Source organism: Sminthopsis crassicaudata, chromosome 5, assembly GCF_048593235.1.
Source record: "Sminthopsis crassicaudata isolate SCR6 chromosome 5, ASM4859323v1, whole genome shotgun sequence".
Lineage (NCBI taxonomy): Eukaryota > Metazoa > Chordata > Mammalia > Dasyuromorphia > Dasyuridae > Sminthopsis > Sminthopsis crassicaudata.
Window position 1 is genome coordinate 16,522,337 of NC_133621.1, and position 15,904 is coordinate 16,538,240.

The following is a 15,904-nucleotide window of genomic DNA, read 5'->3' on the forward strand; positions in this document are numbered from 1 at the left end:
GGGCCCGGATTAGGTCTCTGAGGTGGATAGAGGCAAGAGAGCCCTGGATTGGGCTTCAAATTCCTATTTCTTCAGCTTCCTCCCTGTGGAGGACACCGAGCACCTCAGATCACTTCTCTGAGCTTCACTTTCTACATATGTGACCTAAGGGACTTCTCAATGACCTTTAAATTGATGATCCCATGAACTGGACTCGGCAATGAGATCCCCAACTCTGATGATTCTTAACCCAACTTGGGCAGTGGTTCATCCAGATGTTCCCCCAGCCACCCCCTTCACTCAGAAGAAAACGTTCCCTTCTGTTTTTCACGTAAGATCGGAGCTACTTGTCCTGAGCTCCCTCTCTCCTCTGTATCTCAGAGTCTCTGATATGTCTTTTCTTTCTGTCCCATTAAGCCAAGTATCCCCGATCCCATCCCTTCTCTCATTCAGTTCTTAACTTCGCTCATCACTGACTTCATAGCTCTCATGGCTTCACCACTTTTCTCCTTCCACTCTGCCTGTGAATGTGTTAAGATTTCTCATCCTTCACTTCACCTCTGACATCCTCCCCAAGCTCTACATCTATTTTCCTTCAAACCTCAATTTCTAGAAAGAATCAATTATATCCAAGACTCTTCTTCATTGCCCCCCAGCACTTCAATTCCTCACAATTTGGCATCTGTCCTTAGCTTCCTGCTCAGGCTTCTTTTCCCAGGATCCCCAACAGTCCTGTCCATGCCCTATCAATGTGTTCCTCTCTTTCCTCGTCTTCTTTTACTATTCTATTGTATTTGATACCATTTGGATACTCACTATGTGTGATAAATGTTTATGGGATTGAATTGGATAAGGATGGAGAAAGAGTAAAGGAAAAGGAAGAAAGATAGGATTTTGACACTGAGGTTTTAGGCATGGAAGATAGGGAGGACGGTGGTACCATTAACAGAAAACGGGAAGCTGAGAGGAAAGGGATGTTTATAGGGGAGATGAGGCTAATTTCTGCCACGTTGAGCCCGAGATGCTAAGGAAGAGATGTCTTATAGACAGTTTTAACAGTGAGTAGTTCCCCCTCCATTTGGCTGATCAGCCCTCCCAAGACTGCCATGATTTGGTCTGACCATTGTTCCTTAGTTTCTGATAGTTCATCTTTCTTCCTCTAACCTTGAAGTCTAAGTGTCCCTCAGTATTGTTGAGACTTTCTTCTCTTTTCTGCTCTCATTCCCTCCCATGACTCCAATTACCATCTCTAGGCAGATGGCTCCAATATGATGTTATTGTCTTAAAAGCAGCCCAGTGCCTACAAGAGAGCCCAGCACATAGCAAACAACATGCTTGTTGATTGATCGAAACCTGTATCTACCTTAGTCTCTGTCCATGAACTGCTCACTGTTCCAGCTGGCTACAAGACATCCCTTCCTTAGCATCTCGGGTTCAACGTGGCTAAAATTAGCCTCATCTCCCCTATAAACATCCCTTTCCTCTCAGCTTCCCTTTTTCTGTTAACAGTACCACCATTCTCCCTATCTCACAAGCTCAAAACCTCAATGCCAAAATCCTATCTTTCTTCCTTTTCCTTTACTCTTTCTCCATCCTTATCCAATTCAATCCCATAAACATTTACCACACATAATGAGTATAAGGCTTTGTTCTGCTGGTCCCAGCTTCACAGTATTTCTTGTAGCAATATCATCCTCTCTGCTCACATGACCAGGTTCCTAGTTCAGGTCCTTTCTGCCTTTTGCCTGGAAGTTTTTGTCCCTCTGTCCTAACCCTTAGTCTCCCCCTTTTCTAACCTTCATACAACTGCGCAAATAATAAACTTGGAAGGCGGGGGGATGAATGGGAAGTGAAAAAATGAAGACACCCACAATCGACTCCTCTTTCTAGAATTCTAACCAGGAAAGCAAGAAGAGATATAGAATGATAACTTGAGAAGGTGGTAGGATTGATGGTTAGGATTCAGGAGCTTCTAAGCAAAAGGGAAGCAGCAGAAGAGTTGGTGAAGCTTTTAGATATAAAATAATGGAACAAGGTGTTGATTTGGGGCAAGAGATCAAGATCGTGAGTGGGATTAATGGCCTCAGAACTTTAAACTGAAATTTAATATTCCTTTCAATTATTTAAATATGTTATTTAACCTTTATTTTAAAATATTGAAAAAGGCCATGAGATCATTAGGGATCCTTGATACTTGGATCAAAAGTTAGAAATAACTTCCCAAGAGTGATCTGGTACTACAAGAGGGGGCTCAGTGTTTGTGGAGATAAATTAAACTTTTATGGAGATTAATTTCATGATTCTGATTTTTTAAAACAGTTTGAAAAAGATCAAAACCTTAGAGAATTCAGTTGCAGGGAGCCCGAACTAATCGGAGCATAAAGGGCTGGCTTAGGTTTGTATCTGTAAACTTTCCTGACTCCAGGAGAAGGAGCCTAGAGGGATCTCTGAGGTGCTCTAATCCATTCTCCATTTTACAGATTAGGAAACCGAGGACCTGAGGACACACAGGGAGGGAGGGCAAAGCTGGATTGGGAACCAGGTCCTCCACCAGACGTCCAGAGCTGTCCCTCTCAATATCCTCAATGCTCTGCTTGTCTGGCTGAGTCTACCACAGGAGCAAAGGGAGGGCTCCCCCTGATGAATCTCATCTCTCTCCCGGCCCTGCCATTCGAACATAACTAATGTCTTCAGCTTAAAGCATCGAGGGGTGGGAGGGAATGGGGAGGAAGGGGAACTGGCCACCTAGAGAGATGAAGTTCTGGTGGAAGGTCAGGAGGGTGACCCTGAACGGCAGATGGAGGGGAACCGAAAATCCCCTTTGCCAGTCTTGCCATTTTGCTAAGCCTGGTCCCCCGAATGCGAATATGAGCTCATGATTTATTTCACACAGGAAAAGGATTTGGATAAAAGCAAAACTAGCCAGGCAGTTCAGCGTGTTCTCTGCAGAGATGTTTTGCCTTGGAGTGGGTGGTTTGGCTCCAGTGCCGGCCTCTGAAGTGACAACCACTCAGTCTTTCCCAATAACAGGGCTGGCTACCCCGATGGTCCCCAGGGGGCCCAAGGCTTTAGCTGGATCATATGTTTTCTCACTAACATGCATTAGGAGGCTAGTGGGTGTTATGAAGTCACCAATAAGTGGCTCTGAGAAACACTTTTTTGTGCTTTAGAAAAGTCATCTCACACACATACACAAACACAACCCAGAGACTAATAGCACCGAACTCCCAGAAAGTCTGATAGAGTGTGGGATCAAACTACATCACTGCCCATCAGTCATGCCTCAAGATGTCAACCTGCAGCCATTAGCGTGATGTCTCCAGTCTGTCAGTCAGTCCGCAAACACACTAAGTGCTGATTTTGTGCCAGGGAACGTTGGAGAGGCGGGCTGCTGGGTTCCATTTCTGAGCCTTTCAGTCCAATACTCACATAGGTCTCTAGTAGAGCAGCTTCATGGAGATTATAGCTGTAAGTCTGAGTGACTGAGAAATGACTTTATTTTTTCACCTGTGACTGAAAAAAAGGAAGGAGGAAAATGCACTGGGGCGGGAGGGGCATCAGGCATCCAAGCCCACGCGAACAGATCACAAAGTATTGTGGGGAAGGAAGGCACAGGCAGCAACATAGGAGGTAGCTGGACTTTGAAATGTCCCTGACCCTCAAGGACACTGGTCAAGTACGGGAGAAACAGGACCGGGCAACTCCAGGGCCGTGGTGCATTTGACCCACTGGGACCCCAGCTATCTTGGAAGCAAATGGGATCCTTGCTCTTAGACAGCAGAAGGACAACACTGAGCCCTGCTGCTTTGTTATTGTCATCATCCAGGCATTACTAAATTTCACTCTATTTTACAACAAATCCATGAGTCAGAGGCTTCATTACCCCATTTTACAGGTGTGAAAACTAAGGATTAGACATGGTAAAGTACTTTCTCTGAGCCACAAGCTAGAGACTGATGGGAACCAAGTCTCTCCCCTCACTCTCTTTTCTCTACCCTAAGTTTTCTCATTTGTTCACAGACTGTCCTCAGAGACGGGGAACTCCTGCAGAAAAGGCTTCCAATCCCTCCAGAGTGAAGCTGGAGGCAGGGAATTTGTGGAAAGCATTTGGCCAGTATTAGGGGAATGACATCTACGTTTTAGGGACACTAGAGAAAGAGCTCCCAAGTCAGATGGGTGCCCGTGCCCTCCTAGAAATTGCCTGACCTCTTGGATTCTGCCCAGTGGGGCAGGGAAGGCTGTACTGGACTCATGGCAAGTCCTGTCCTGGGGAGGATTAGCTCTCCAAGGGCTGCTGAAACCTCTGACCATTCCTAGAACTCTCTTCAGGTGGTTGAATTCTGTCATCAAAGTTCAGACCCCAAACCCGACCACACTCCTCCTGCTCCTCCTACTCTTCCCCCTCCTCTTTCTCCCTTTTCTTTTCTTCCTTCTCTTCCTCCTCATCCTCTTCTTCTTTCTCTTCCTCCTCCTGCTCCTTCTCCTTCTCATCTTCTTCCTCCCTTTTCCTATTCCTCTTCTCCTCCTCTTCCTTCTCCTTTTCTTTATTCTTCTTCTTTTCTTCCTCCTCCTCCTTTTCTTTTTTCTTCTCCTCATCTCCTTCTTTTTCCTATTTCTTCTCTTCTCTTCCTCCTTCTTTCCTTTTTCTTCTTCTTCCCCTCCCTCCTCCTCTTCCTCTTCTTTTTTTTTAGTACATATACATATATATATATATATATTTAGTACACACACACACACACACACACACACACATATATATATATATTCAACTTAAAGGAAACATTTTTGATCATCCCTTTGAGGAGAAAGGAGTCAGGGAAGAATTTTCTCCAAGTGCCTTAGAAGGTTAGAAAGTACTGGAGGAACTTTCCCCAGACCATCCTCTATTGAGAGCTGGGAGGAACCTGAGAGGCTATTTGGGCCAGGAAGCCCAAGGAGATTAAGCAATTTCTGCAAAGTCACACACGTAAGAAAACATCAGAAACAAGATTCAAATCCAGAGCCGGTGTTTTTTCCCTCACTCTACCATCAGTAACTGAAGTCCAGCAATTCAAAGTCACCAAATTGCTCCTATCCCCCCATCTTTCCTTATCCTTCCCCACACACATGGGTGACCTGGTGTTTTCTAATACCTGTGCCATCTCCTTCACTCAGCTGCAGACTCCTTGGGCCCGAGGAATGCTTTCTGCTTGCACACAGCAGGCACTTAATTTATGCTGAGTGAGTGGTTAGTTACTAGAATTGGGAAAGCCAAGAAGAGTCTTAGGTGAGGCTTTTTTTTTTCTTTTTTTTGCTGAAGCATTTGGGGTAAAGTGACTTGCCCAGAGTCACACAGCTAGGAAGTGCTAAATGTCTGAGGTTAGATTTGAACTCAGGTCCTGCTGAGTTCAAATAGGGCTGGTGCTTTATCCACTATACTACCTAGCTACCCCCAAGTGATGCTTTTTTTTTTTTTTTAAACAAATGAAGCCAATTCACATGAATTTCACAGACATTTTTAGCCCCCTGCTCGGAGCCAGAAACTCTGAGAAATTGTTGGTGAGAAGACCCAGAGGACAAGCGCTGACCTTTGGTCGCTTATGTAGGAGAGTGAGGTGCAAAGAGGGGAACACGAAATGTAGGCAAAGTAAATACAGAGATTGGGGGAGAGGAGCAGGAACCACCAGGGGAATCGGGAAGCATTTGATCCAAATGGAGCCGGAGATCCCAGGGGGGCCGTCTGTATTTTCTTGCTTTCTCAGACTCCCCAAAGTGTTCCTCTGACCCACTGAGTCAGCAGAGCCCTGGTCCCCTGACCCGTCATGGCCAGTTTGTCTCTCTTTGCTCATCCTTCTCCCTTCCCGTCTCCCCCCTCGGCAGGTTTCACCAGCGACGCAGCAGATGCAACCCACCCAGACGATACAGCCGCCCCAGCCCACCGGGGGGCGTCGGCGGAGGGTGGTGGACGAAGACCCAGACGAGAGGCGGAGGAAGTTTCTGGAAAGGAACCGAGCAGCTGCCACCCGCTGTAGACAGAAGAGGAAGGTCTGGGTGATGTCATTGGAAAAAAAAGCGGAAGAACTCACCCAGACAAACATGCAGCTTCAGGTGCGGGCCCCTGGCTCTGGGCCGCCACACAAAGGCCCTGTGTACACTGGGCACCGGGGAAACCGACAGGCGCTGGTTGACCTAAGCCCAGTGGGGTGGGAAGCCAGCAAAAACACGGGCGCCATCCACGAGGCTCTAATCCCCAACTGCTCCCCCCCCTGCTTGCCAGGGAGTCATTGAGGTGGGAGTTGGCCGAAGGGGAGGGCGCGTGCCATGTTCCACTCTGGCCAGATATAGTAGCAAATGTTTTATTCAGATAAAGGAACAGATCTAGAAAATGCCTTAAAAAGAGCGCCATTCAATTCAATATTAAGTGCTTATAATTATCTTATAAACTATATACTGCTTATAAACTGCACTGTGCCAAGCACTAGGAATACAAAGGTAAGGAGGGACAATGGTTCTTGTCTGCAGGGAGCTTGCGCTCTACAGGGAGGAAATCATGGACCACTCAGTTTTCTCGTGTTAGTGATAATAGTGGTCTCTACCTCTGGCTTTTGCAGTAAGAATCAAATAGGGTATTTGTGACTGGCACATAGCAGGCATTTAATGAATGCTTGTTTCTCTCCTTCTCCCCTTCCCTGTAATTCTCCTCAATGAGCAGAAAATTTGTGTGGAATAGACTTATCTATTTGAATAGATCCTTCAGGTTTTTCAGTATTAAGGCATTTTAAAATCTGTCAGAGAGTGCCCAAGAGTTTTGCCCTTCATGAGAGCTTCCAGCTCAATGGCTTGCTACTGTGTACAGGCTCATAGTAAGTACTTCATAAACACTTGTTTATGGATTTCTAAAAAAGAATTAAAAAAGGAAAAAAAAAGAAATGGATAAAAAGATTGATTATAGATTAATTGATTGGTAGATATACACACATATAAGCATGTATTGTATATATGTGTACATATCATTCATACTTTTTGTATACAAATTTGTATACACACAAAATCAAATTATAGGCAAATAAATACAAAAGGAGGGAACAATACTATCCCTTGTGGGAAGAATAGCATCAGAAAAGATCCTATAGAATGTTGTCTCCATCTGACAGAAAGAAACCACATGGTTTCAGAATGATTCACCCACAAAAGGGCTGGAATTAGACCGCTAGCAGAACTGAGTCATCTGGTGCTTCTTTGGGGTTTTTTTCCCCTTTTGCTTCTAGTGAATAGTCTCAGTTTGTCTTTGAAGAAAATAGGAATTGCTCATGGACAGAGATTGATCTGATTTCCAAGATAGTCTCAGTTTGTCTTTGAAGAAAATAGGAATTGCTCATGGACAGAGATTGATCTGATTTCCAAGAATTTTGAGCTGGCAGGTACCTTCCATGTCACCTCATCCCACACCCAACCTGAAAATAGAAAGAAATGAAAACCTAGAGAAGGGAGATGACGGCCCAAGTTAAAAAAGGGAGAAGATGCCAGAGGCCTTTGGCCTCTCCCCTACAAGGCAAAGGAGGAAGTTGAAGGAGGACAGACTTAGGAGCCGTGTAGAAAGAAGCTTCCTGGTGCCAGGAGCTGGGCAGGAGGTACCGACATTCCCTGTCAGATGAGGTCTTGAGACAGGATGGGCATGGGATTCCCATGCAAGAAACTTAGAGTCCGTTACCTTATTGGTGAGACAATGAAGTTTATCGCAGGGCTTCTTAGACTTTTCCCCCTCAGAGCCCCTTTTTGTTCAACAAATTTTTATATGACCCTGGACAGATAGGCATATCAAATAGGTATACAACATTTATTGATAATAAATCAAAATTTTGCGACCTCAACATTCAGTTACAAGATTCCATAAGAGGTCTCAAACCACAGTTAAAGAAACTTTGGTTCAGTAGATAGAGGGCTAACTTTGAACTTAGGAAGAGCTGAGTTCAAATTCAGACTCTGACACACACAGCAATGTGGCCCTGGGTTGATTACCTAAGGCAGTCTCTAATACTCTGTTACCATTTTCATTGGAAGAAGAAAGGGATTTATAATAAGAAATGTCCAGGTCAGCACCAAAAAGATTGTATGACCCAGTGTCAGAACCAAATGATATCCAAAGATCTGGATTCGAATCCTGATTTTGCCACTTGATAGCTGGGTGACCCTACATATATGTCTGTGGTCATCAGCCTTCTCATCTATAAAATGAGAGGATTTTATTAAAGACCCCCAGCCCTAAATATTATGACCTTATATTGCAGAGATCGGGGGAGGAGATTTCCATACCTGGAAGTCCTCAGAGCAAAATATCTTGAAGTTATTCCCCCAATGTGTCAAACTGGTGGGCTAAGGAAGGAGAGATGTGAAAGGAAGAAAAAAGGAGAAAGCTTTCGATATATAAATGTGCTTATTAGTTGACACAATTGTGTTAGGATTCATTTTTAGCCAGGGTGTACAGTGGTTATACCCTTCATTTGACCTACTAATTTAAAAAAACAATTAAGAGCCAAACCAGAGAAGGAAAGTTGGTGTTAGGATTCCAGTCTCCCCAAGGTGGAAAAACATGAAAGTAGACACAAAGATCCCCTGTTCTTAAAAAGAAATACACACACACACACACACACACACACACACACACACACACACACACACACACATGAGTAAATACCAAGTTCTTCATCTTCCCCTCTTTAGTCTAATGGAAGTGGGAGTCACACCCATCCACGCACCCTATTCAGCCTTGCATTTAGCCTTGAGATCTCTCATTCTGGATAGTAGAGATGCCGTCCATCCTGGTACCTCTGAGTGACCCTTTCCCTCTCACTGGACCTTTGTAAGAAGCAAAGGTGGCTCTCTCTGGAGACCAGTCCTGGAGCCAAATGTTAAATAAACCCAAGGCAAAGACACTAAGCAAACAAACTCCAGCCAGCCTGGGGAGCCAAGGTGGAGATGGCCTCGAGCCACTGGTGACACTTTTCCAGCTGAGAGCCTCCTGCTCAGATAGGAGCGGCTGGAACATCCCCATTCTAAGCCAAGAAGATGGCGGCCCAGACCCTATCTGTACAATATTCCTTCCCCCTCCCCAAGCAGGTCCCCAGGGAGCGAGAAACCCCAGATCCCTGGATTTTATACATCAGCATGTAGACTTAAGAGTTGGGGGGGGGGGCTCTCAGAAGGGTCAATTTTCACCCTTTTCCTCTCACCCCATAAAGTGAGGGAACTGGAATCTCCAAAGTCACACACTTAATAGCAAAGCAATCATAATGAGATCATTTTTCTGTAGCACTTAGACCCAGTCTGATAGTGATTGTGACTTAGTCACAGACTGACTAGCTGTGTGACCCTTGATAAGTCACTTCACCCTGTCTGCCTCAGTTTCCTCATCTGTAAAATAAGATGAAGAAGTAAATGGCAAACTCCAGCGTCTCTGCCCAGAAAATTCTAAATGAGATCACAAAGAATCAAACCCAACTGAAAACAACTGAACTGAATAAAAAGTACTTATTCTCATTCAGTCCTCACCAAAAGCAAACCCTTCTGACACTGATGCTCTTATTGTTCCCATTTTACAGACAAAGAACTGAAGCTGAGAGTGCTTAGGTGACCTGCCTAGGGTCACACAGCTAGTATCTGAAACAGAATTTGAATGGGGATCTTTCTAAGTTATAAGTCCAACCCTCTATCCGTTATACCAACAAGGATGGTGGAGTAGAAAAAGGACTGAATTTGGAGTAAGAGGACCTGGAATCAGATCTGTCACTTCTTACCTCTGACCAGACCATGGACAAATCCTTTGCCCACTCTTAACCTCAATTTTCCCAACTATACAATGACAAGGTTAGACTAGATCCTCTCTAAGATTCCTTTCAGCTCTAAGTCTATGAATATAAGTCACTTCCACTACTCTGGGCCTCAGTTTCCCCAATCATAAAATGAAGAGATTATAAATAACTCCACCTCAGAGATTTGGATCTAAATCTAAGAATGTATAAACATAAGTCAGTTATGACCCATAGGTCATATGGGCCTATGTTTCCTTACTTAAAAATAAGTGGTGGGGGCCTTTGAGCAGTTGACTTCTCAGGTCCCAGCTCTAAACCCATAGCTTAAATGCAGATTTCCTGACTCCCTGTTCTATACACTGTCCATTACTTTTTTTCCCCTTTCAGCAATCTTCAGTCTTGTAGATGAGAAAAGGAAGTCCTTTTTTTTCCCCTCTCTTACCTCAGAGATTTTGACATCAGCTCAAGATTTATCAGAAGTCAGTGTGATTCTCAGTGAATCTATAGGTTCCGGGATCATCTGGCCACCCCATAACAGTAATGGACTTTTAAAAAAATCTAAATGCAAAGACACATGGTCCAAGGCTGAAATTTTAGAGTCCAGGTTTGGGATTTGGCAAAAGGAGCAGCCAGATGGGAGCCATTCCCTAACAAATTGAAGGTCCCCTGATTCTGAATGAACCCAAATTGCCCTCAGCTAATCAAGACAAACATGCCCACTTTCTGAAGCTCATTGCCATAATTATATTTTTGGCACAGAAATGTGCTCACTCCCAAGAACACTTCGGCCGTGTCCCTTTGCAAATGACTTTAGAAAATCCCCAGGTGCTAGCCCACCATTAGAAGTGTGTTTGAATGTCACTTCTCCCCAGAACGCTGCAGTTACATCTGTGTCTCTCCATCAACATGCATCTCCACTGGGGGGCTGCCTTCTGGACTGAGATCCTCTACCCTTCCAAGGGAGCATAAGCAGATGGCTGCCAGCTTTGGACTAACAGCCCCAAATGCTTTCAAAAGCTCAAGTGAGCTCCTATCCTATCAACAGGAGATTCTAGCAGGGCTAGCGGTAAACTTGGCTCTTGATTTTAATTGGATCTGCATTGATTCAGAACTTGCTCTCATTTTACAGATGAGAAAACCGAAGCTTGGAAAGTAAAGTGATTGGTCCAAGGCCACACAGGCAACCTTGCCTTAGGAGATGTCTCAGACCCAGCTGTAATTACTCATAACCTTCCCTGTTTTGTAATATACTGTGAGAGGGAGAACTGGGTTCCAGTTCCAAAGCCACAGTTCCCTCATGCAAGATAACCTTTCTATAGCATATATGCCCACAAGTGGACCGAGAGAGGAAGTCGTTTTGAGCCCTACACATGAAATAAGAGAATTCAGACTAGGAAAGGCCCTTCTCAACTCACCATTACTATTGTTGAGTTGTTTTCAGGAGTGTTCAACTCTTCACGGTCCTACATTGGGGCATTCTTGGCCAAAACACAACCCAAGTTTTCCATCTCCTGCTCTAAGCTCCACGGCAGGTTCCTTCTTTCAACCACATTGATCATTGGCTACCATAAAAACAATGGCTGGATTTTTTTAGTATCCTCTCTATGACCCCAATTTCCTCACCTATTAAATGGGAATGGATGGAAGAAATGTTCTCAGTGGAGGATACAGTCACTTCTGGTCCCAATTCTTTGATGCTGTGACTCCTGAAATTCATGCATGGGGGGGGGGGGAGGATTTACAGCTAGAAAGACCAAGGAGTTGAGACCCAGAAAAGATAATGATTTGCCCCAAGTCACTTAACTGGCAGGGTGCATCAGAGTTGGGATTCAGACCCAGGCAGGCCCCTGACTTCCAAAGCCTTTGAACCTTTCACAGCTCCCATGCTGCCTCTCATTTCTCTTTATCCTTATCATTTATCTTTATCACTTAATAGGACCATCTTGGATGGCCAAGAATCATAGCACATCTAAATCTGGCCTGAAAAGTGAGTTTCTCTGTGGCACAGACTATTATTTTTGAAGGTCGCAGTGAGAAAAAAACAAGGCAGACTTTTCCTAAGGAGAGAAAGGGTTAAATGAGAGAGAGGAAACATGCTCTCCAAGATAAAAATAAATTTTCACATAAAGAAGTCAATAAAATTGATTTTCCCCTAAAACTGTACATGTCAGTTTGGACTTGCAGAGGGTCTGATGTGACATGCTTCAATCATCCCTATTTTGGGTCAGCTCAGCCTCCTTTTGAGAGCTTCTTAGATCATAAGAACAATTTCCATATGTAATCAGGTGGGTTTTTTTCATTGCCAAATAGTTATTTTGGGGAGTCAATTGTTAACTTTGAAAGCTTTTCAAGAAGAAGGGTGATGTATAAGTATAAAGGATGATATTAGAAGTTCTATTGATTGGGTTATTAGAGTACTTAACATCAGAGAATTTAATCAATCCTTTTTTGCTGATCACATTGGAAAGGACACTTTAAAAAAAAGATAAAAGTAAAAATAAAATACAGCTTTAGGGATTAAAATAATACTTGAGATGAGTGATTGGAGAGCCAAGTTCATGTTGGAAATCAGTCAATAAACATTTATGGAGTGTCTGCTGTATACAGGCACTATGCTAAGTCCTAGAGATTCAAAAAGAGGCAATGTAGAGAGAATACTGTGACCACAGTGTGGTGACTCATGATCTGAGCCAGGTATGGTATGGCACACCTATGGCACACTTATAATTCCTGCCACTGGGGAGGCTGATGCTGGTAGATTGATCGAGCACAGAACTTCTGAGCTACAATAAGATGAAAAATTCATCAGGAGTCTTCATTAAATCTGGTAATGATACACTGGCTGTGGAAAGGGATGAGGGAGCTACTAATTCCCCAAGGAGAGACAGGCTGGCCCAGAGCAAACCTTCTACATTAGCAGTGGCTGATATCAAACCTATGAATGACTGCCTCAGTCCAAACTTAAGTAAAATGGGGAGGCACAGTCTCAAAAAAGATTTAAAAAAATAAAGCAAACCCACACTTTATGGATATTTAGTTTCAGAAGGAAATTTGGTCATTCATGTGGGCCATTGTTTTTGGGAAATTGTAAATGGATGTTAGCCAACGATAAGGCAAACATTTGTCATGACTGTAAAGTCGAATTATCCAAAATATTGTCCAGTTTGAAGTTAATTTTTATCAAACGGAAGCACCTTGGATTCACCCATCAGCCTCCCCTGCCTGTTTCTAAGATACTAAGGATACTAACAAATCTTTTAAAAAATGAAGAACGTGCTTTTCCTTTATGGGTCGCCATTTAAGCTCCGTTCACTCAGGCATAGTAAGAGTTGAAACAATTATTTGAGTAAAGTAAGCAAAAAACAGCCCAGTCAATCAACAGATATTTATTAAATACTTACTATGTGCCAGACATTAGACTAATAACCATAGCATAGCTGTTGTTTTCAGGAGTCGTATGATGCTTTAAATGCAGATGGTTCAAACTCATAGGTTTGATTTGGGGCATTAAGTGCTTCCTTTCTTTGCTTTTATGTGCTGGTCTGACATAGGGAGGCTGGGATTTGCCCTGAGCAGCCTCAGTCTGCCTGCTAATTGAGGATCGGGCAGATTGCAATGTCTTTTCAACCAGTGTGGTTCTTGTTTCTTACTTGGAGATCTGATGTTGAATTAATGAATTCGTGAATTAATGAAGCAACTTCTTCCATGCACCTGTCAGTTTGAAGACCACCAATCAAGCCATAGAACTCACCCAAATTCTGATCCCTGCCCTCCCCTTCACCTCTTCAGTCATTAACACCCATCAGGGCATGGAGAGCTAGAGGCATAAAGGCAAATCTAGGATGATGCTGAGGGAGCCACTGTCTGAGAGTGTGAAAACCTCAGTATGCTTCACCTTATCTGATAGAAATCCATCTCACATCAATGAGGTTTTGGAAAGACTGTGTTTAATTCAGTTCAACCAAGTATTTATTAAATTCTAAGCCCTGAACTAGGCCCTGGAAATAAAGTCAGAAATGAAATATTCCTCCTAGCTGTGTGACCCTGGGCAAGTCACTTAACCCTAATTGCCTCAGCAAAAAAGAAAGAAAAAAAAAAAGAAATATTCCCTTCCTTCAAAGAGCCTCCATTCTATTCAATGGAGACAAGTAAAGATCAATTTTAATAAATACAAAATTATTTCAAGAGGCATAGAACAGCAACAACCGAGATTATCCATCTAGGAATTTAGTCACAAAGGGATAGTATTGAACTCATTTCTTTTTTATCCTCTTACAATTTTATACATAGATATTTGTTTGCATGCTACCTCCCCTCCTCTCCTCCCCTCCATTAGATTATAGCCTCTTTGAGGGTAAGGACTTTTTTGTGCCTATTTATCTCAGTGGTTAGCACAGTACCTGGCACAGAATAGGCACTGAATAAATGTTTGGTGCAGTATATGCATACAGTAGGCACTTAATCAATGTTTGACATGGTACCTGGAACACAGTAGGCATTTAATAAATATTTATTGATTGATTGTCTTGAATGCTTGAGTTTGAATACTGACTAGTTGTGGGCCCCATGGGAAATCACTTAATCATTCTCAGTCTCCTCAGCCATGAAATGGGGATAATAACAGCATCTATGCACAGGCTTTCTTTGAGAACCAAATGAGGTAACATTTGTAAAGAACTATGCAAACCTTGAAGCACTATAAAAACACCAGCTCTTATTAGCAATAAGATTAATAATAAGTAAGTAATAATTATAAATAACTGATCTTTATAAGTTAATGAGATTAATATTAAGTACTAATGATTGTTATCTGGAAAGGCTATGAGTAGGAGATAGCCCAATTGAGCTGTGCTTTGAAGGGAGGTCTGGATTCCAGAGGCAGAGGGGAGGAGGGAGGATGATTTGGACATAAAAGACCAAAGGGTCACAAGATAAGGAAAATCCCTCTGGATTAAATGCCTGTTTTCCTATGACCTCCAGTTGCTGAGTTGTTTTCCTCCCTCTGCCTCCATCACCCAGCTCTATGTAGTAGCAACAAAACAAAACACGGAATGCAAAAGCTTGCTTGCTCGGGGCATGCTTTCACTGGCTTTTCCAACAAGACTCTGACTCATTTTCTTTCCAGAATGAAGTTTCCATGTTGAAAAATGAGGTAGCCCAACTGAAACAGTTGCTGTTAACACATAAAGACTGCCCAATAACCGCCATGCAGAAAGAGTCACAAGGCTATCTAAGTAAGTAACTGGCTTATTTTCTTTTTCTGACTCGTCTCATTCCAGACTCATCTTTTTGTAGCCGAGTCGTCCCAAAAAGTACGAAACTTTCTTATCCCTTTAGAGATTAAGCACTAGATGGTGTGTAGTCAGACCATTCTATCCTGGCAAAGCCTTCTTCATGTGCCAAAACACCAGTGGGAACCTTGGCTCCCCCCTTATACTTTTGGCTGAGTTTGCCTTGGAAATCCAAGTTGGGAAATCCCACCCAGCTTCCATTCTCTTGTGTGGCCAGTAGAGAAACACTCAGTTGCCAGTGGACTGCCAAGCCTCCCAGATGTTGCTCTGGCTTCAAATGGCTTAAAGTTCTCCAGGAAAGATGGAAAGATGGAAATAGGAACCACATTTACAGCTGAGTTCCCTTATTCCGAATCCCTTATGGAAAGGAGGTGTTTCTGCCATAGCTGCCACTAGTTCCTACCTGGCCCTTAAGAGGCTTGAACATAAATTAGAGAACTGGGTGAATTAGAGTAGGACTCACATACCCAGAGAGTAGCTAGGACATGAACCCATTTACTACCTGAGCTCCATAGTGCAATTGAGTTTCTTCAGACTTCCCAGTAAGATACAATGGAAGTTCTGTTCTATAGAGAGGCAGTTGGCCTGGATTTAAATCCAGTCACTGCCTGTATGACCGTAAGCAAGTCAATCTCTTGGGGCCTCTGTTTTCATCCTTAGACATATCAAATTGGAACATCCCTGAGTATCTGAACCAGATAAAAATGTACTGGCAGCTATTTTTAAAATCAATAAATACAAGAGAAGATAGATAATGTTAATATGTGATTTTCTAAGTCTAAAAATGCTGCAGGCAGAGATCCTCCATTTCTATTTAAGCCGGACATCATGGATCTGGATGACCTC

General features: G+C 43.2%; 1 protein-coding gene across 3 annotated transcripts in view; it reads left to right on the forward strand.

Moving 5' to 3' along the window:
• Positions 1-15,904, forward strand: part of CREB5 (cAMP responsive element binding protein 5) — a 477,814-nt gene that overhangs the window by 453,782 nt on the left and 8,128 nt on the right. For all 3 annotated transcript variants that reach the window (XM_074272189.1, XM_074272188.1, XM_074272191.1), the window contains 2 exons: positions 5,839-6,066; positions 14,893-15,001. In XM_074272189.1, coding sequence (XP_074128290.1) covers positions 5,839-6,066; positions 14,893-15,001 — 337 coding nt within the window. The remainder of the gene's footprint in view (positions 1-5,838; positions 6,067-14,892; positions 15,002-15,904) is intronic.